Source organism: Pogona vitticeps, chromosome 12, assembly GCF_051106095.1.
Source record: "Pogona vitticeps strain Pit_001003342236 chromosome 12, PviZW2.1, whole genome shotgun sequence".
Lineage (NCBI taxonomy): Eukaryota > Metazoa > Chordata > Lepidosauria > Squamata > Agamidae > Pogona > Pogona vitticeps.
The window spans coordinates 20,228,154-20,248,632 of record NC_135794.1 but is presented as its reverse complement, the minus strand read 5'-3'; the positions used below and the strand labels follow the sequence as shown (position 1 = coordinate 20,248,632).

General features: G+C 40.0%; 1 protein-coding gene across 2 annotated transcripts in view; it reads right to left on the bottom strand.

Moving 5' to 3' along the window:
* Positions 1–7,672: 7,672 nt before the first annotated feature.
* The window catches only part of ASB7 (ankyrin repeat and SOCS box containing 7), a 28,939-nt gene continuing 16,132 nt past the window's right edge, over positions 7,673–20,479 (bottom strand). For both annotated transcript variants that reach the window (XM_072982076.2, XM_072982077.2), the window contains exon 6: positions 7,673–11,878. In XM_072982076.2, the coding sequence (XP_072838177.1) occupies positions 11,739–11,878 (140 nt within the window). In that variant the 3' untranslated portion in view covers positions 7,673–11,738. The remainder of the gene's footprint in view (positions 11,879–20,479) is intronic.

The window sequence follows — 20,479 nt, the reverse complement described above, 5'->3', positions numbered from 1 at the left end:
TGCATAGAAGCTAGGAGTGTAAAAAAAAAAAATACTGGCAAAATGGTTCATTCTTAAATGATTTAGGTCTTGACTTTTCAAAAAATCTCAGAGAGGACACTGAACCCCTTTGAAAGCCCTCATCTTCAAGGTGGAGCAAAAAAAAGGGTTGCTTTTTTTTCCTCCTTAAAATTTCCATATATCTTTTCCCTTCAAGCAAGAAATACACTCATTAAGCACAGAATCACTAGCTATATTTTAAAGAAAATACAAACAACCCCTCCCCTATTTCTAAACCTTAAATGTCCGTTCAACAAAGGGGAAACCACAATGTGGGTTAGAAGTGTTTATTCATGTAATTTCTCATTCTCTTGTCACTACCGCAAAACATCTTATCCTCCCATGGAGCCAGAATCATAATATTGCCATTCCTCAGCCTCTCACACAAGAAACCCATGAAAAGGGGGAAATGCTTAGCTGTGTAGTTCATCAGTAAAATTGATAAGCAGAATTTCATAATATCTTTACTGGATGGCCTAAATATTTAGGAAGGAAAGAATGAATAGCCTGATATGATGATGATGTCTGTCAAGTAAGTTTTGTCATATGGTGATCCTTTTCAGGTTTTCCAGATAGACAATACTCAGAAGTGGTTGACCATTACCTTCTTCTGAGCCCCCCCGTCCCCCAGGGCTGTGCACCTTGCCCAAGGCTACACAGGCTGGTTCAACTCATCGGAAGCACCGTGGGGGAATCGAACCTCCAACCTCTGGCTCCACAACCAGATGCCTAAGCCACAGTGCTATCCAGACAGTTCTGGCAAGCGACCCATTAGAAGTGCCAAAAGACCGGCACAGAAAGGGACTGGGACGATTTGCAATGGGCTTTGTCACAAATCACAAAGAATAAAAACAAGGAGAATGTGGGCCGCAGACATTCACTTGTTAAAGGGAGCTAATACCAGTTTGTGATTTTTCTGCAATGCGGCTTCTGGTATTAATCCAGTTGCCCAACCCTGGAAGAAATGGGAGGCTGGCAGGGAATGAGGAAGCTGCTTTGTACAAAACAAAGCAGCTGAATTAAATTACTGGACCATTCACCTCTCATTGTTCCTGTTCCCCATTTTTTAAGAGAGTGCCAACATACCAAGAGTGTCTGACCGCACAAGACTTGAAGCCAGAGGATTGGGGAAATAGCAGGAAGTGGAAACAACCCTACTATTCTTGGTGTGTTGTTGCTCCAGGGGCTTGTGCGAGTTCCTGATTTCGACAGCCTTCAGGGTGACCGCTTCAGCTTCTACCCCAAGGACGAAAAGCATCATCAGACAACGACAACAACAACAAAACACCGATGGTGGCCATCTATTTGAGAAACAAGAAGAGGAAGACAAGAAGGGATGCAGATATAATTAACAAAGTGAAGTGTGTCTTCACTTTGCTGTCCAGGTGCTAATATTTCACGAGCATCTTCAAGGTTTCTTCTTTTAGTTCAGAGACAGGCAAAGTTCAGCCGTTGTGATGTTGTTGGGCCACAAATCCTAGTGAGTTTGCATGGCCAGGCAGGTATTTAAACCTGGATTCTAGTCCAGGACTCTATCCACTACAGACCACACTAGTTCTCCTGAATGTCTTTATTAAATCATAATACCATTTGAAAAGGTAGTTTTTTGAATCCTCTCTTAATGAGGCTAGGCATCGTGGTGTTTGGGCCATGTGGAATAAAAATAGAAAAAGCCCACCAATCATCCTGATTTGGCACTGAAGCCACAGTGTTACCATGCACAAGTTACAACATTCATAAATGAGACCATTTTGAGATAGAAATCAGAGTTAAGTATCTTAATGTGAAATTACGTAGAATTTAAACTAAGCTGGTGCTGAGAATTGGAAACTAGACAATCAGAGTAAGTAAACAGCATAAGACCCAATAACCTAATGTACAGATGGACAATATACTCCTACAGAATTGTTATCATCCACATCATCTGATTTGCAAAGGCTTCCACCTTTCTCTCCCTACAGCTTTAAGAAGTACGTAATTTGCTGTAATATATCGAGACCTTCTCTGGTTCAGGATGAAGCCCTCCAAGAGTGTTCCCAACATTTGCTTTCCAGATGTTCTTGGACAAAAACTCCCAGAAGCCTTCACCTCTAGCTGTATTGGCCAGGATTTCTGGGAGTTGTAGTCCAAGAACATCCGGGGACCCCAAGATTGGGAAGCACTGCTGTAGTATCTTCTGCAGACCCTCGAGAGGTACTGTAGCTCCAACTCATCTGTAGTGATGGCAGGAGGAAATCTGGAGGTGGCACAGTCCTATCAACATAAGGAAGCCACTCAACCCAACCCAGCAAAAAGCCAACTGCGTTGATTTTCAACAGAATTCTGTGTTAGACTCTTCAACCCATATTGTGTTAGATTTTAAATCAGAAATCAATTGATCTAGTGTGGGTAAGTTTTTTTAAAATGGAAATGTTCTGTTCCAGTAATGTCATGAATCTTCCCCTCCTGCAAACACACAAAGTGGCAGTGGGACTTTTTTTTGAAGGTTTTCCCCTCTGTGCCTCCATGAAGAATCAAGGCTGGCCTTTAGGATGTGAGGTGTGGAGCCCCATGAGTCGCCTTTCAAGTATCCCCTTTAATTAGGCAAGGATAAAGAAGTCTTAAACAATGTCACTACAGATTCATTCTCTGTGTTAACCTCTGTCATAAAACAGAATGGGGCAATCAGTAAGAAATGAAGAAACGGCAGTTTGGTTTTAAGTTCATTTGTTACACTCACTGCTTTTGAACAAAGTCATCTTTATGGCCCCCCGAAACCGCCAAAAAGAACAAAAGTCAAGGTCACAATAGCAATGCATCTGCCCATGTGTGTGTGTGTGTGTGTGTGTGTGTTTGTGTGGTGAGAGAAGCCAACACAAAATTGACCATGATCATCCAGTGAAGTTAATCGGCATGCATCAGGAAGAGTTCTTTAATCTGCTTTTTACCCTCGCTAGTACGCAGCCTGGCCACACTGACAGCACCACCCTGGAGCCACTCGGCTGATTCTCATGTTTAGCAAAATGCCATTGAAGCTCTATTTTGGCATTCACTGTTGGGGTACTGCTTCAGTTTGAGCGCCATGATGTGGGGAGTGGGTTGGTCAATGAAACAAACAAACAAAAAGGCTGAAGAGCCCCTGACACATGATCCTACATAAGTCTACTAAGTCCCACTGCTTTCATGTAGAAAGGATTGCAACCTAAGGTGGTTCAACAGTTAACTGAGACAGCTCCTTTGACACTGGCTCAGTGAGTGTAACAACCACCTTGACAGCATCTGGTTCTTTGGTTCTATGCACGCAGCAGCCCACGAAGCAAGGAGGAAAACAGCAGCTCATGGTTAAGTCCTGTTGGCTTCAATGGGTGATCTTCAAATGTGCAACGGAGATGAGGCGGAGTTACCTGGTCAACCCTCTATCAGATCCGCTTTGATTTTGATTCCTGTACTGATTCGATGGCCTTTATAGCCCCCTTCCAACTCTATTATCCTATGATTCTGCTCTTCCACAGCACCAATCTCTGCTGCTAATCAGCTGTTGTGAACGTGGTTGCCAACTGTTCTTCTAATTCCTAAGTGCCAAAGCAAAATGGGAACCAACAACTCACTCCATCTAACATGTTTATTATCCTTGCCTTTTCTACCCAGCACAGCTCAAGCAAATCTTTCAAGACTATTCCCAAACCTATTATCCCCCCTTAATTTCACAATATACTCCAACCCCCAACCTTTAGCCTTCTATATAACCCAAAGATTGTAAGCTAATCTTTATTCGTTTCCTCCATATTACTTTTGCTATGGCTTTTCTCATCTCTTGAGAATATTCTATCCCCATTATCTTTAATTTGAAACAAAAATCAGATATACATAACTGTGTTTTTCTAAATCCAGTCCTTCTAGATCTTTCTTGCCCTTGCTTCTTGTTTTCTCTCTGTCAAATTGCAGCTTCCAAACTCTTTGGAGCTTTATGTAAAACCTGCGTTTCCCTATACTTGGAGTATTCTTTTTTTTTCTTGTTGGGTCTATTAATGCTGATTTGTAAGGGATATTCAGAAGTTGCAGAATACAGAAACAAAATTGTGACAGCCAGGCTATAATCCTCTTGTATAGTATAACACATCTTTCTATGGGTCAGAAACAGCATAGTACAATCAATAAATACATCAGACAATTTTAGCTCAATAATGAGCAACAAGACAAACTCAACACTTCCATACATACTGAGGGGCATAAAGTGCACGCAGGTGGGAAAGTGAATGTTTTCCCTCTGCATTTGCAAAGCAGTTTGTCCATGCAAAAGAACCATTTTCTTAGTTTCACCTTGGTCCTGTCAATTCATCCGTGGTATAATGCCAACAGCATAACTTTTGGAGGTGCATGAGCTCAAGCTAGGAAATCACCATGTACTGTAGATTATCTGTTGATAATATGAGATTATCTGAATTGAATGACTCTTAATTCAAGGCAACCTGCCTTCAAGAGATATGTTGTTAGCATTAAACCCCACGTATCTACACAAGAGTATTTGGCAATAGACTCAAAAGACCATGAAAGACAAGAGCTACTGCCTGTGATGTTTCCACACAAACTGTGCTATGGCTATACAACCAAGCAGCAAAGAACATGGTGGCCATTCACAGCAGCAAACTAAAGATGAAATAAATCCTTTGCAGTGTTTGCTTTGCTACTTTAAAAACATACGTCTACTGCAAAGTTATAGCAATCTGATATCCTATGGAATCCACAGATCTGCAGTTTGGTGATACCTAGAGTTGTCTGTTCGAGTTCTAAAATATGTCCTTGAACTACACAGCACTAGAGCTCCCTGTCATGAAGTCCTTTAAATCCAATTGTAGATTCATTTTTAATATTTGTAGTGGAAGGCAGAACCTTGGTCACCACTGAATCATTGACTAACTTGAGGACTCTGTACTATAAAAGAGAGATTAGTGCTATTAGGCTACCCTTCGTTTTTGCTGTAAATTGAACACAGCTACCCTTCCTTATTCCTGCCAACCTAGCAGTTTGAAAGCATGTAAAAATGCGAGTAGATAAATAGGTACCACCTTGGTGGGAAGGTCGCAGCATTCCGTGTCTAGTCGTGCTGGCCACGTGACCACGGAAACTGTCTTCGGACTAACACAGTAGCTCTATGGCTTGGAAACAGGAATGAGCACCGCGGCCTATAGTTGGACACGACTGGACTAAATGTCAAGGGGAACCTTTACCCTTCCTTATAGAAACAGTAACATTAGAAGTAATTGCAAACGAAACATCAAAACCAGAAAGAAAAAAACCCATCCAGCCATACGTACATCCAAGCCCAATTATGTGCTGGAAGCAGATAAAAATGGGTCATCTTTCACAAGGCAGTACTTGATTAGTAATGCTTCTTATATGAATTGGCCTCTAAATGGACAGTCCTTTTACTCAGAGGCTACAGATGACACAATGCCTGTAATAGGGGTGATTAAGCCAGTGTAAAGCTGAGTCACAAAGTTAAAACATCTCTGGGAAACCAGATGAATATCCTCATTATGTTTGGCTATATGCAGATGATTGTCTTTTCCTTTTGGCTTGCTACATGGATGCCTTTGCAAAGCCAGCATACTCACTGAATCACACCCACAGAGATGATCATATTCTAATAGTTCACTTAAAAACCATTTCTGCATTCCAAATGGATTTCCTATCTGAAACTGAGTATCTGTGGCGTTCATTTAAAATGCTATCTTTGGAGCAGGAATCCTACTCCTCCCATTGAAAAAGAAGGAAGCAACACTGAGTTTCATCAAGGTCCTGTACTGGGACCAGTACTTTATATATGTGTCCATGAACTATCCTGAGTTAGCAAGAAATGTGGGGACCAAGATGGCTGATGATGACATTGCCCCTCGTTTAGATGGCAGAACAAGTGTATGCAACGAAGAACTGTAAAAGAACCTCTCTGTGTTCAAGGAAGGGACACTAAAACAGAAAATGCAGTTCAATATAAGCAAGTGCAATCTGTTGCCAAAAACAAATAAATCCTAAAATTACATCAGATCTCAGACATCAGTGACTGATATTTAAAAAGGAGATTTTGGAACTGTTGTGGATAGCTTGGTGAGAACATCAACACAATGTGCAGCTGTTGTGAAAAGGTAGATTTGCACACAATCAGGGTCAACATTGATGGTTATCCTTTTCAGGGTTTTCTAGGCAGATTCCTCTAAAATGGCTGATCATTCCCTTCTTCTTGGAGGGCACTCTGGGACTCTACAGCTTGTTGAAAGCTACACACACTGGCTCTCCTCTTGGAAAACACAGTGGGGAACTGAACGTCCATTCTCTGGTCCCGCTGCCAGGTACCCAACTCACCGAGCTACCTAGCCAGCTAGATTCTATACTGAGGACCATTAAAAACAGAACCTACATGCATGCTTATTTTAAAATTCTTATTTCTATCAAACGACATTATACCAAATCAGATTATCAGTCCATCTAGCTCCAGTTTATGCCATGGTGCTGAACTATGGCACAAAGGCAAATTTGCCACACATATTGGTACCAGAAGCATGAAGGATACATGCCTTCTCTTTACTTTGGATTCAGGAAAATCAAAACAGCTGTAGCACTGGGAGAAAGGGGGCAGAAAATGCAGTACCCAGGAAATGGTAACTCCATACCTACTACGCAATTGTATTCTTGGCTCCAAAATACTATTTCCAAAATATGTGCGCATAACCCAAAGCAGTTGGCAGGATTAGACATAACATTTTGGCAGTTGAGTAAAGACTGTAATTCTCCCTGGCATAGAGAATTCTTTTTGTGTCCAAGGAACCAAAGCAGCCGTTCGGCAACTTCCATGGATATGCCTACAGATATTACCCATTGGGAGAAGTGTCACTGTGAAACGTAACTATTGGTTAGTTAGTTACAAAATATTAGGGAAGAAGAAGCTTAAGCACATACATGCTACAGTAATATGTCCCATGGTACCAGGAATGAAAGTTGGTAGTGGTTTTGGAAGCTAACTTGTTTATTTTTTAAAAGTTTAGGCAACTGGTGGTCCTCCTGAAGTTGCTATACTGGAAAACCCATCACCACTAACTCTTGTTGTGTTAAAATATGCAGTATAATTTTAAAATTCAGTAACTATTTCAGCTGTTAGTAAAATAGTAACAAATGTGCCAAAAATAGGAATAAAAACAATAAGACAAGGTTAGCGAATTACAGTGTGTCCAAATTGTAGTGTGTCCTCTAATCACACCAATAGTTGTTGTCCTTGTAACAGGAATACGGCATTTAATTTAGAAATCCCCTAATGTGGTTTATACAAATCATTAGAATGAGGCTTTTAAAAATATGATTTGAATCAAACAATGGACTTTCCCCCTGTCCTTATTCATCCTGCTTCTCCAGTCAAGAACCACTAAGGCGATCAGGACATGGGAGGAATCCATGTCTGACAGTTTTAATACCAATGAAATATCCAGGTCTCAAAACCGGTGGCCACCCTTGGAATGCCTGTGGTTAAGTATAACATTATTTTTCAAAAGTCAGCTCTTGAGGACATCCTTCCCAGACTCTGTCAACTAAAATATTAATGTCATGTAAAGATAAAGGTAAAAAAAGAGAGAGAGAGAGAAAGAGAAAGAGAGAAGGAACAGTATTAAAAGAATTTGGTAAAGTATTTTAATTCAAAATGACCCAACGCAAAAAATCTTACATTACAAAATGAAGAAGAAAATAGGTTAAGATACTGTTAAAAAAGAAACTGCTGCACGGAAGATAGGTCTCTGCTGGTCAAGATCTGCTGCTCAGAGCCGTAGCTGTGTCCAGTTTCCCTTTATTTTCTCTCCTCCCCCTATGAGGCACAGTCTCCTCCTCTCTTCTAACCTTAGCATTATAACTGGGCTGCTAACCATACTTAATGTTAAACAGAGATTATCTTCCTAACAAGGATGCAAAATGGGTTTGGGAACCTTCCAAATGAAATAAGCTCTTGTTAAGGTCAGGATGAGGGGAGAGGACGAGAAGAATTGCATGCTAGGAATGGGGAAGAAATGTCTGTCCTTGTGGCCGACTCTTAATTTGATAAGTCACCATCTGCAGGAGCCCCACGTCATCCCTATACTGGGCCTTACTCGTCTTTGTCTGTATGAAGGACCAAATACTAAAAAGTACAGAACGCTGTTTCTTCATGCTGTCCCGGAAAGGACGAAGTTGTTTTTGTCATGAGGAATGAAGTAAGCAAATAGAGGAAAACAAGAAGAAACAGAGGAAGGGAAAAACCCCACAATCCAAAAAGAAGCCTTTGGAATTAACAAATATGATCTCCAATATTGTAAATAGATTAGAAATGTGGTAATTAAATAATGTAAAAAAAAACACTCTTACTCTGCTGTACATTTATAAACAGAAATATTTACAAAACTCTGGTTTTGTTTTCAAAAGGATGAGGTTTGTGGTTTGTTAATGATCATTGTCTTGTTCATTTCTTTGGTGCATTTGCCAATCTGTGTATGAAAAAAACTGTGAACGTTAACAAATATTCAAGTGGTAACAGGCCAGGGATATATGCTGTTGTCTTTTGGGGTTTTTTTTAAAGCCCAAACTTCTCACAGAAAATTCCCACGATATTCTAGGTGCAAAACAAACAAGCAAACAAACAAAAAATTGCATCAACATCATTGTTCCAATTCTTAGACCAGTAAAATGTTGAATGTGCTCAAAGAAGTGGAAATCCTCTGGGCTGCGTTACTTTTCATTCAGCTGAGCCTGCCTTGGAGGCGTACATACAGTAAATTCTGGCCTTTGGTCCCAATTCAGTGTAGCATGGACGCAATGAAACAGAAGGAAGGAAGGAAGGAAGGAAGGAAGGAAGGAGGGAAGGAAGGAAGGAAGGAAGGAAGGAAGGAAGGAAGGAAGGAAGGACCAGGTGGTTTGTATGCTCAAGAGCTCAGTTTTTTATGCCAGTGAAATCCAAAGCCTTCCCCTTCTTCCCCCTTGCCTTAAACCTGCCAATACAACTTAACTGAAAGAAAAGTTTGCAAAGTAGGTTTGAGGGATTTTAGTTTTATGGTCTATTTTATAAAAGTGTGCTATTTAAAAACACAGGGGGGAAACACAAAGACAAAGACCTCAAACAAATAAATAAATGGAATTATACATTTCATTAAATAGCACTTTTGTTATCAGCAAGACATTTATACTTTTTTATGTCACAGCAGCAAGACAGAATAAAATTCACCTTACAATGGATCCCTGAACTAGTAGAGACAACTAGGCTGTTAAGAATGTACTATCACTTTTTCCAAAAAAAAAACCCAAAACAAAACACCAGCCAAACTGATTCAGACCTGTAATTCTAGAGCCATTTCCCCATCCCCAAAGCATATCTAACCTCTTCTGAGCTGGGGCCTTCAGATATCAAAGAACCTAACAACCAAAACAGACTGATTAATGGAGAGCTTTTTAAATCTCTTCTAGAAGAACAAAAATTAATAGTTATTATTAGGTTTGTATCCTTGGAAAGCTGAGATCCTCCTGCCCCTAATCTCCCAAAACCATACCATTCACTACTGCACATTAAATACAGCATGGATGGCTTACCTATGGCTCCCGTTATGAAGATAAGGTGAGCTAGCTGGTTGTTCAACTGATATGTTTCAGTAAACACACTTCTCACCTGCCATTACTAAAGCAGTATTAATAAAAGCTGGTTGGTTGAAATGCCACTCATTTCTTGCTTGCTTATTCAAAACCAAGCACAAACAGAACCAAATCAGCTTTTGCTACCACATTCTTTTTAATTCACAGCCAGCAAGAGATGTGACACTTGGGAAAACAGATACTGCTTTTATGACCTACTGATTAAGTAGCAGAATGGATCCTTAATTATCTGCTTTTTGTTTCCCCTTTGAGAAAATGAGGCAAGAGTGTGTTTGAGATTTGGATGCAGAATCAAAACCCAGAGGTCCAGCTTTCAAGATCATGGCAGATATTGATAACACCAATGAGATATATAGACAGCCTCCAGAAACCCAATCTGCGGTGCTCCCCACTAATGCTAAAGAGCTTTACTAAATGGTAGTCAACATCATAGCTTATGTTGGAATAGCTTCAAGCTAGAAAGCAGGAATTGGGCCATGTAAAGTTAGATTTGTGATGAGACAATTATTTTATTGGCAATGAGAAAGTCTCATTAGGGTTGAGTTGCATATAGAATTCCCAAAAGCAAGGGGGGGCAGCATTGATGCTAATATTGTTGTGGATACGCCCAATATCAGCTGTGGTTCAACAGACCTATTGAACACACAGAGTTTACATTCAAATGTGCAAATTTGAGATTTCATGTTTACACAGCTTAGTGTGTAGGCAAGATACATATGGGTGATTATACTTCGTATTAGCAGGTATTCTGTGCTGTGCACAATCTTCACATAGTGCATATGAGCAAAGTAGGAGTTTTAATCAGCCCAAAGCAAATTATACAGCCTCCCTAAAAAGAATTAAGAACAAATTGCCAAATTAGATTTTTAGGACTAGAATTTGACTTCTTACTTGGGAAAACAGAAGTCTGATCAAAGTGAGCCCATTAGCTTGCTTCAGTTATCTCTGAAATTTGGGAGGGGATAATAGAAACTTCAGTAATAATGAAGAAATCTGAATAGCCACAAACATCACATTGAGGCCAGGGGTACGAACGGGTGAAAGTCACATGTGGAGAAAACATAAAATGGAAAAAAATTGCACATGAGACACTATATGAGAAACAGTATGCAATGGCTTTGAAATTAGATTTGCTTTCTGTTAATGCTTTTATAGGAGAAAAATAATAATACAGAGACCACAGAGGCATCTGAGCAGTGTAAAACTTAATTACAAACAGCAACCCACATACTGGCATCAAAGGAGGGGCAAGGCATATGGACTTCTGAACAGCAATAATAATGTTAAGGATCCACTTTTTGGAAAAAGTGAACGTGGCAATGTTTCCAAAGAGTTGACATGTTTCTAAGTAAACTCTGAACACTCTACTGACAAGCTTGAGCCATGATTCGGAGAATGTTCTGGGCAGAGCTATGCTCACATGGAATCCACTCAATTGTCAGGACTCCTCATGGAGCATATACAGACATCCATATTTCTCCCTTTACAGGAGCAGTACTAATGGGTGAAACACCAAGCTATGCCGCCTCTTTATTTCAAAGGGGTCTGGCTGGGATTCCCCACAAACAGATGGACACAACAGCTGATTACTGGGCTGACTGCTCCCTCAAGGCTCCAATCCTTAGCCTGTTTAGTATTAATTCCACTATCTCACAGTATTACATGTGCTACCTGGGGGTTGGGGGAAGGCTTTCAATAGCCAGTGTTCTTCATTCAAAGCTGCATGTTTAAGTTTTCAGAGGTGATATTTTGAAAAACAAACAACCCCCCCCTGCAAAAAGAAAAGAAGGGAAACATGAACAAGATCCACAATTGCAGAGTTGTTTAGAAACTTTGAAATCCTGTAAACTTGGACCAAGAAATAAAAAAATTAAGACCTTCTAACATTTGGTATAAAACACCTCTTCCCCTTAAGGAATTGTATACCTGCCTTCTGACTTCTCGGAAAACAAACAAAAAATCAGAAATTGCATAGGATATACGTTGTGCAAGGTGACCAGCCTTTGAAAGGTATCTGGAATATAAACGAATCTTGCTTATTGTCCACTGTCTTTTGCAAAACGTCAAATATCATCAAATTTGTGTTTTAAGTAGTCTTTCATGACCTTGGCAATTGGTAGTTCATCAAGTAGTTTGAGGTTTTGAAGGCCTATACATTGGCGGATTTTAATTCGGCATAGATCTTGCAAGTTCCGTGGTTGTCCTAGAAAGAGAAAAGGGAATTAATATATCATGTAAAGGTTTAAAAAAAAAAAAAAGGACAGCTAAAACATACAAACATGCAGAATCCCCACCCTTTACAATTTATATCTCATGTAGTGGGGGAAATGACATGTCATGCTGTCTGATTTAAGCCATCTGAAGACTGACAATCGCAGACAGACTTCAGGGTTGCTGAAATATATATGCACCTTTCCTCATGTTTTGAATGCAACACCCCTGAACATAAACAATCACAAGAACGGCAGCTTCCAGTAGAGCACTTTAGGGTTTTTAAGCATTCTGGTTTGCTAGAGTGCACAAGTGAATGTCAAAAGCTTAGGGTAATCCAAGGAAACATGACCCAACCCAAATCTCCTCTTCTGGAAACTAAGCAACACACAGTCAATGTTCTGAATAGAATAGTGGAAGAAAGTCAATCCACACTTAAGAGAGAATTCCTAAGAACCTGATTATTAGGAATGTTGACATTTCTTCCTGATAAGCTGAAGAGCATTTCCTGGGAATGTGCTAATAATGGGCATTTCTAGCGTTAAGCACCAGTTGCCGCATCGACTGGATCTTGGTGTCTAGAGCACTTACTCATTCTTGGTTGCCTCTGAATGAAAAAGTAAGGGGGGGGAGGTATTACAGACCAACACCAGTGAACCTTCATTTGGTAAACGTAGAATATTATTAGTAAGCTGGCAAGACAAGCAAAAGAAGGTGATAAATCAGGCTTGGTCTAATGAGGTGTAATAAGTACAGAACCTTTGCAACGATTGAAAAGATATTTGGATATAGGTAAAAACTAAGAGGTTAGGTAAGACAATTAAAATATTCTCAAAGCCAGTACCCATTAAGCCCACTGTCTGCTCCTAACAGCGAAACATTTTCAAAGCATCATATTCAAGGAAATCTTTATTAGTGAGTTTTCTTCCACTCTTTAAAAGAACAGTTAGTGGTTTTGTTAGAAGAAATTGTTTTTAAAAATCTCCTCTAAGCATGTGTGTTCTGTGTCATCAAGTCAGAATCAACGTATAGCAACCCTCATGCGGCTTTCAAATTAAGTGAGATATTTAAGGAGTGGTTTTACCAGTTCCACTCCCCCAATGAGTTTCCACGGCAGTGTGAAGGGATCGAACCCTGTTCTCCAGAGTCCTAGATGATCATTTTATCTTTGTTGTTTTTAAGTCGTGTCCAACTCTTCGTGACCCCATGGACCAGAGCCCGCCAGGTCCTCCTGCCTTCCACTGTCTTCCGGAGTTGGGTCAAATTCATGTTGGTAGCTTCGGTAACACTGTCCAACCATCTCATCCTCTGTCGTCCCCTTCTCCCCTTGCCTTCACACTTTCCCAGCATCTGGGTCTTTTCCAGGGAGTCTTCTCTTCTCATCAGATGGCCAAAGTATTGGAGCCTCAGCTTCAGGATCTGTCCTTCAAGTGAGCACTCCATTTTATCTACTTCATTATAACTGGAATCTCCCTCTAAGCATAAACTGCCATAAATTTAAGTTTAATCAATCTTCAGTGATAACAGAGAGGGAGAACCATGACATTCAAAATGTAAACAAAAGATGGTGGGTGCCTAAAAAGATGCCCCAAAGACTCAGTGATATTTGAGGGGCCTGAAAATTTTGCTAGGAGGTGGTGAAGAAAGATGCTTACTGCCCACATGGGTCAGTGCACAATCAATGGCACCACATCTGTTCTGTGAAGGCATCACTATAATGGGCATAGCCATTTAACATTACTATTCAACTGGAATTTTAAATGAATACTACTTGGTAACTATATAGGAATGTATTCTGAAAATATACTCAGCGACTGTTTGAGATTTGCATGGGTTTTCATTGTCTCAGCTAATAAGATATTCATCTGAATGGAAAAGGCGTAAATCAAATGTCTCCCTAGCAGAATTTGATTTATGTTTCCTATGCAAAGCAACAGGATTTCAAACTGCATGTGCTTGTGAAGATCTAATCTAAAAGCAATAATTTGCTAGAATTGGACTGATTAATATTATGAAACCATAAACGGAAGAATCAGGAACACAGGAAATTGCCTTATACTAAGCCAAAACTATAGTCAATGTAGACTTGTATTGACAGCGATAAGTGGCAGAACTGGCTCTCTGTGGCTTCAGGTACAAATCTTCCGTCATACCTGGAGTTCCCTGCTAGTCTCAGAGGGCCTCCCACCCAAGTACAGGATCGACTGGCTCACAAGATGATCCCGGAAGAAACTGCCCATTTACTATGGACTTAAAGCAGCATCACATTATTAAATCTTTCAAAGGTTTTGGATGGCATAAAAGTACATCAAACAAATCAGCTATCCTCTCACTACAAGATCTTACTATAGCATCAGACCAAGAGGCTGGAAACTGGTCTACACTTGAAATATGGGCATGGTTCAGAGTTCAAAACCTAAAACAATTGTATACATTCATGTACAGGCATTTTCCCTTTTCCAGTTTTCCTTGATTAGATTACCATCTGGTAACATAATAATTACTGTCTCAGTTACACAAAACTGATTGCGTTAAAAAGGAAAAAAAATTAACTGCCTTATTTGCCAAGAAAATCTACCTCCTGCCACTGTTCTATACTCTTGTGGCTTATTGGAGAACAGATCTTTATTTAAGAAAACGCTATTTCTTCTCCTAGGCTGCTTACCTTGGAGGGACAAAACTAGTGCTTAAGTGTTCAACACATACAAAAGCCTAGTTTAAAATGATAGTTTGAGATCAGAAAGAATGTGAATTTCTCTCCAGTTATACTAACAAAGGTCAGAAAGAAAATTTCCCATCATTATAAAATTTTCAGATTGAGGGTTCAGATGTTCATGAAGTTTTAACTTTTTCAGTAGAGGCAAAGAAAGTCTTTCAGACTTTCACAATACAACACAACCACACCAAACCACTGAGGAAAAACAGTATTTTCTTCTCTTACAAACCTGTAAGACAGAAATGGCTTTGCCAAGACTGAATGGCATGGAAGAAATCAGATATTTAAAGCAAGTAAACAAAAAAAAGAGTAAAATTGCCCATTCCTTCTTTCCTAGGAAGATGACTAACAGGTCTCTGAAAAGCTACTATTTCAGGTGTCTAACACACTTTATGGAATATATGTTGCCTGACACAAGCACATGTACACACACTCACACTCAGAGAGAGAGAGAAGCCATAGGGGCCGTGACAACACATGATGGACGTTTTATATTGATTCTCCCTCCCACTTCTTTTTAAACAAAATTTACATTTTCTAGGATATTTGAGTGCAACACCAACCCAAGGATCTGCTACCACACCACTTTAATTTCTTTGCATGCCTCTGGGGAAAGTAAGAAAGTGGAACAGTTGAAGTTCAGATTGTGCTTCACAGTGTACCAAGTTGGCCATGGGAAAAAGATTTCAAAAAGCAGGAGAAACAATCTCCTGCTTAACACTCATATTCAATGGGTGGAATTCATGAGAAACTGGAGTGGAGTAACAAGAAGAGCGTGGAGTGGGCAAGAAAGAGAACAGGAGAGACTTGGGGCCTTAAAACTGGAAACAATAAGGATCGGCACAGGAATTGTTCTGATTTTCTGATTTCATCAGCCAAACCAATTGCCAAATAATTTCATTTATTGAACAACCATTTACAGTAGCTCTGAAATTCAGCTGTTAGTCTGAACCCTCACCGCCTAAACAGAAATCCAAGAGGATTGTGCAAAAAATTGCTATTCGCAGAGTGACCCCTGAATAAAGAAGATTCTATATATAAAGTGACAAGACAGTGTGCATATGAGAAACGATGCCACTTAGACATGGCTGGCTGCTGAAGTTCAGATGTCCATGTTTTTCAGTTCATGGAAAATATTTGTTCCAGTGTGGGGAGGAGAAACAATGGCCATTGACATTTGGAACTAGGTGTGTACTACGCCATTTTTTAAATTGTCCTTAAGAAACTAGCCTTGTGCAATGAGCAAAAGAAAGAGAGAGGGAAAGAGGAGAGTAATGAATCTGTAGTAGTGTACACACACACACACACACACACACACACACACACACACACACACACACACACACACCCCTCCACCTTGCCTCAACACAGCCCAAATTTTGAAGGGCACCTGAGGGACCAAAAGCATCATAATACCTCACAGGTATCAGTATACCTAGCTTGAAAAAAGTTCATTAGGGATTTGGGTTATATTCCGCCCTTTGGCACTTAAAGCACTCTTTGAGTGGTTTACAATTTAATTTTGCAGGCTACACATCGTCCTCTTGCCCAATAAGCTGGATACTCAAGTTATCAACCTCAAAGGGATGGAAGCCTGAATGAACCTTGAGCCAGCTACCTGCGACTGAAACTGGGTCCCGAGCAGAGTTTTGGCTGCATGACCAGTTTAATTAGTACACCACAAGTACAATATAAGCACCTGGAACAAAATCTAACATTCCGGAAATACCAAATTTTCTCCCCAAAGTTTTTTTTTTTGTACAAATCTTATTTTACTTGTGGCCTATAGCCCACGGAATATAGCGTCAGTGGACAATTGGGTGGCAGTCTATGAAAATATATGCGAAAATAAAACCTACTGGTCTGGTAGGTACCACAACACTCTGTTGTTTTTGCTACAACAGACTAATGCAACTAATGCTCCACCTTTAAATTATTTTGTTGTATATTTATAAGCAAATTATATTTGAGATTGGCCTTGTTCTTCTCTTGTTCATAGTTTAATTTAGCCAAAAATGATACACAGTCATGCAGCTATAGAGGAGAATTATTTAAGACAGTAAGACTAAAGCAGCCATTCTAGCTCAATTTCTTTTACAGTTCTTATACCTAAGGTTTCACTTTTGTTCTGCATTGTAATGCTCATAGGTGGCCACATTCTGCCTCCCTGAAACAGGGCATTGGGATGTTGAATAAGGGATTGTGAGGGGGTAAACACACAAAACACTGCAGTGATATCAAAGAACCGACCTAAACAAAAAGGCCAGTTATGTTCTTGAGGGAAACATGCCTGCTTTGAAAATGTGGTTGGAACATGATAGCTAGTAAGTTTGCTTAGACTAAAGCACCCATCTAAGATATTATACAGCATGTTGAAAGTTTAGCTTCCTATGTTCCATGACTCCCAAAAACTAAGATGTTACTTCTTCAGAGGCATCTGATCCATCTCTAACCACCACCCCAATTATTGGTGTTGTATTATGTGCATGATACTGCATGAAGAATCTACAATATTCGATAAACTAGCTCTATAAAAACAATGAGCATGCTTATAAATACCCAATCATCCAAAACCTGAACCAAGAACAGACCAACCCTGACAGCCCTAATCTACTGACAGAATCAATTTTAAATTTCCACATTAAGTTACGGAAAATATTCTCATGCCTGTGAAGGATGCTGAAGATACAATTTCCTTAACAAAACTAGCAGCTGACTATGGGATCACATCTCATGACAGACTCCATTTCAAAAGATCCAAACCATGTAACTGTGCAAGCAACAGCAAAGCTTGTAAAAACAACAACACACATATGTTTCAGACCTTACCAAAAGGAGGATTTATTTTTCTTTCACAGCTGGGGGTGTTCAAGGAAAGGAGGACGGAAAGCAGGGGTTCCCAACCTTGAGTCCCCAGATGTTCTTGGACTAAAACTCTTCACCGCTAGCTGTGATGGTTCAGATTTCTCAGGGTTGAAGTCCAAGAACATCTGCGGACCCAAAGTTGGGAGCTGTTCATCTAAATGGTTTTTAATTAAGTTTTAAGTTCACAAATTCCTTTCAGTTTTAAACAATGCTGCTACTGTAGCACATACAAAAATGTAACTTAATGGCCTCTTTTTACAAGACAGTAGCTTACACTGGCTGAAATCCTGTTGCAGTCCTACATCAAAGGTACAATTGTGCATCAAAGGAACAATTCAGGAGGCAAATTGCTTCATGTTAAGAAATCCTCCTATCCCCATTAATCCACCTCCTCTAAATGACAGAACTGTGGCCCTTCCACATGGAAGAAACACTGCTATAGAGATTATTTTACCCATTGCATCCTTCCTTGCCAGGCATATAGCTTTAAACTGGAAACTCCTCAGTGCAAGGCCTTGCATTTTTGCTGACAGTGTGAAATAGTAATGCATTTCACAAGCACAGATCCACATTTTGATATCAGATACAGGGAGTGCATGTCAAAATCAACCCATAGCGTAAAGCTATCAGCTTTCATACCACCACCCCCAAAAAAATGAAATGCTGCTGTAATTGTTACTGATTAAACCGGCCATCCTTTCGTGCTGCCTTGTTTGTACACAAACTGAAAGTTGTTCCCCAAATTGGAAGTTTTTACATAAGGAAGCTCTCCTACAAACCACTCCCTTAACAAAAATGGTAATACGAGGACTAGTTGAAATCTTGGCTTTCAACAACTCTGACGTGCCAAAAAGCTGGGAGTGGTTGAGTACACTAAAGCACCCCTAAGAATCAGTCCCATATTGGTACAGTGTGCCAGACATCAAGAAGTGAAGGGAGGGAGGAAGACGTGAGCTTCTACAGCGATATATAGGATGCCCATTCATTGTCAGAGGATGCCAAACAATGCAAAGACGAGAGGGCCATGGCAGTATAGGTCAAGGGAGGAGAAGTGAACGAACAGAAGAAAAATAAAGTAAGCTTTCAGCTCGGTTACTCCATAAACTTTGTCTATGAAAGTACAGCTATATGTTTGGATGATTAAAAGATACTTTGTCTATGAAAGTACAGCTATATGTTTGGATGATTAAAAGATACACAATGAAAATCAGGAGCATCTGGATCAATACCTCAGAACAAAGCTGAAGGGATTCTTAGAAATAAATTATTAAGGTATTATTTAAATTATTAAAAATATTCAGTGGACTAAAACAATAAAGTCCCAGTCATTATCTCCTTAATCTGAAGAAAGCTCTATTCACTTCTATAACAAAATACATTTTGGTGTTAAGGATTACAGCCTCAACATTTTATATATACTGGAAGAAGATTTTCAAGAAAGATTTGGTCATAGTAATATTTTCAAGAAGCACAAGCCAGCTTCAGTAGCAATGGAAACTGTAGTTTTGGAAGAAATGGATCAAGAAACTAAGATAAAGAAAAGTTTAAAGTACATGGGAAAACAAAATCAGACAAAGGAATGCTAAAGAAAATAGTTATTGCAAACAATGTTGCAACCATTGCCAATATTAGAGTTGTGTTACTTGTGCCAATAAACAAATCAAAGCAGTATTTGGGCTGATACATGCTATAATGGTGATTAAATTTCTCAAGCAGACCTTGAATGAATGTATATAGCAACAATGTTTAAAGTTTCTTAGAAACTTGAGAAGTTTGCATAGACACTAAGGTGAAAGGAAAGGTTTTATATGGAAATAAAGTATCTACACCTATAAAAACAAAGTGGTTTTTGTATATAATGGCTAGGATTCTATTGTGGGTTTATACTGGCATAAGTATTATTGGCCCACTTGTCTAGGCCGTTTTGGCACTGGGAAGATGAACGAAAACGGCCAACACTTGCTGGAGTTTTGCTGTTATTATGGTCTTTGTGTCAGCAACACGTTCTTTAATACGAAGCTTCAACACAGAGTTTCCTGGAGACATCCAAGATCGATGCATTGGCATCAGCTCGATTTGATCCTCACTAGACATTCTAGCCTTCCTCGTATTATGATCACACGCAGCTACCAGAGTGCTGGTTGCGATACTGATCACCCCCTGGTGTGTAGTAGAGTAAAACTGCGAGCAAAGAGATTGTATCACACGAAAAAGGAAGGAATACCACGTATTGACATCAGCAAGACTCGCAATTAGAGAAAAGTGGAGGAATTTGCCCAAGCGCTTGAGGAAACCCTTCCAGGCCCGGCTGATGCAATTGCACTTGAACAATGGGAACATTTCAAGAACGCTGTTTATAACACCACCTTGTCCACATTTGGCAAGAAGACCAAAAAGACGGCAGACTGGTTCAAAGCCCGTTCAGAGGGGTTGATGCCAGCTATCAAGGACAAGAGGAGAACTCTAGCAGCATACAAAGCTTGTCCTAGTGAGTACAACTTGCAGGCTCTTTGAGCTGCTCATAGCCAAGTCCAACAGGCGGCCAGGAGATGTTCCAACGATTATGGCTCTGTTCTTGGACACAGATAGCAGTGGACACAGGTAACGTCAAGGGAATGTATGACGGTATCAAACAGGCTTTAGGTCCAATACAGAAGAAATCTGCTAGGACTGAGCACAGCAAATGGGTGCAGGACTACTCTGAGCTATATTCCAGAGAGAATGTAGTAACCGAAGAAGCACTAAATAACCTCGAGTGCCTGCTTGTCGTGGAAGAGTTGGACAGTGAACCAACTTTAGCAGAAATAAAAGCGGCCTTGGATTCCCTCGCCTCCGGCAAGGCACCTGGAAAGGGTAACATCTCTGCTGAAGTGCTGTAAAAAGATCATCACCACCGAACTGTATGAAGTCTTTTGTCTTTGCTGGAGGGAAGGTGGAGTACTACAGGACATGAAAGATGCAAACATCGTCACATTGTACAAGAACAAAGGAGACAGAGGTGACTGCAATAAC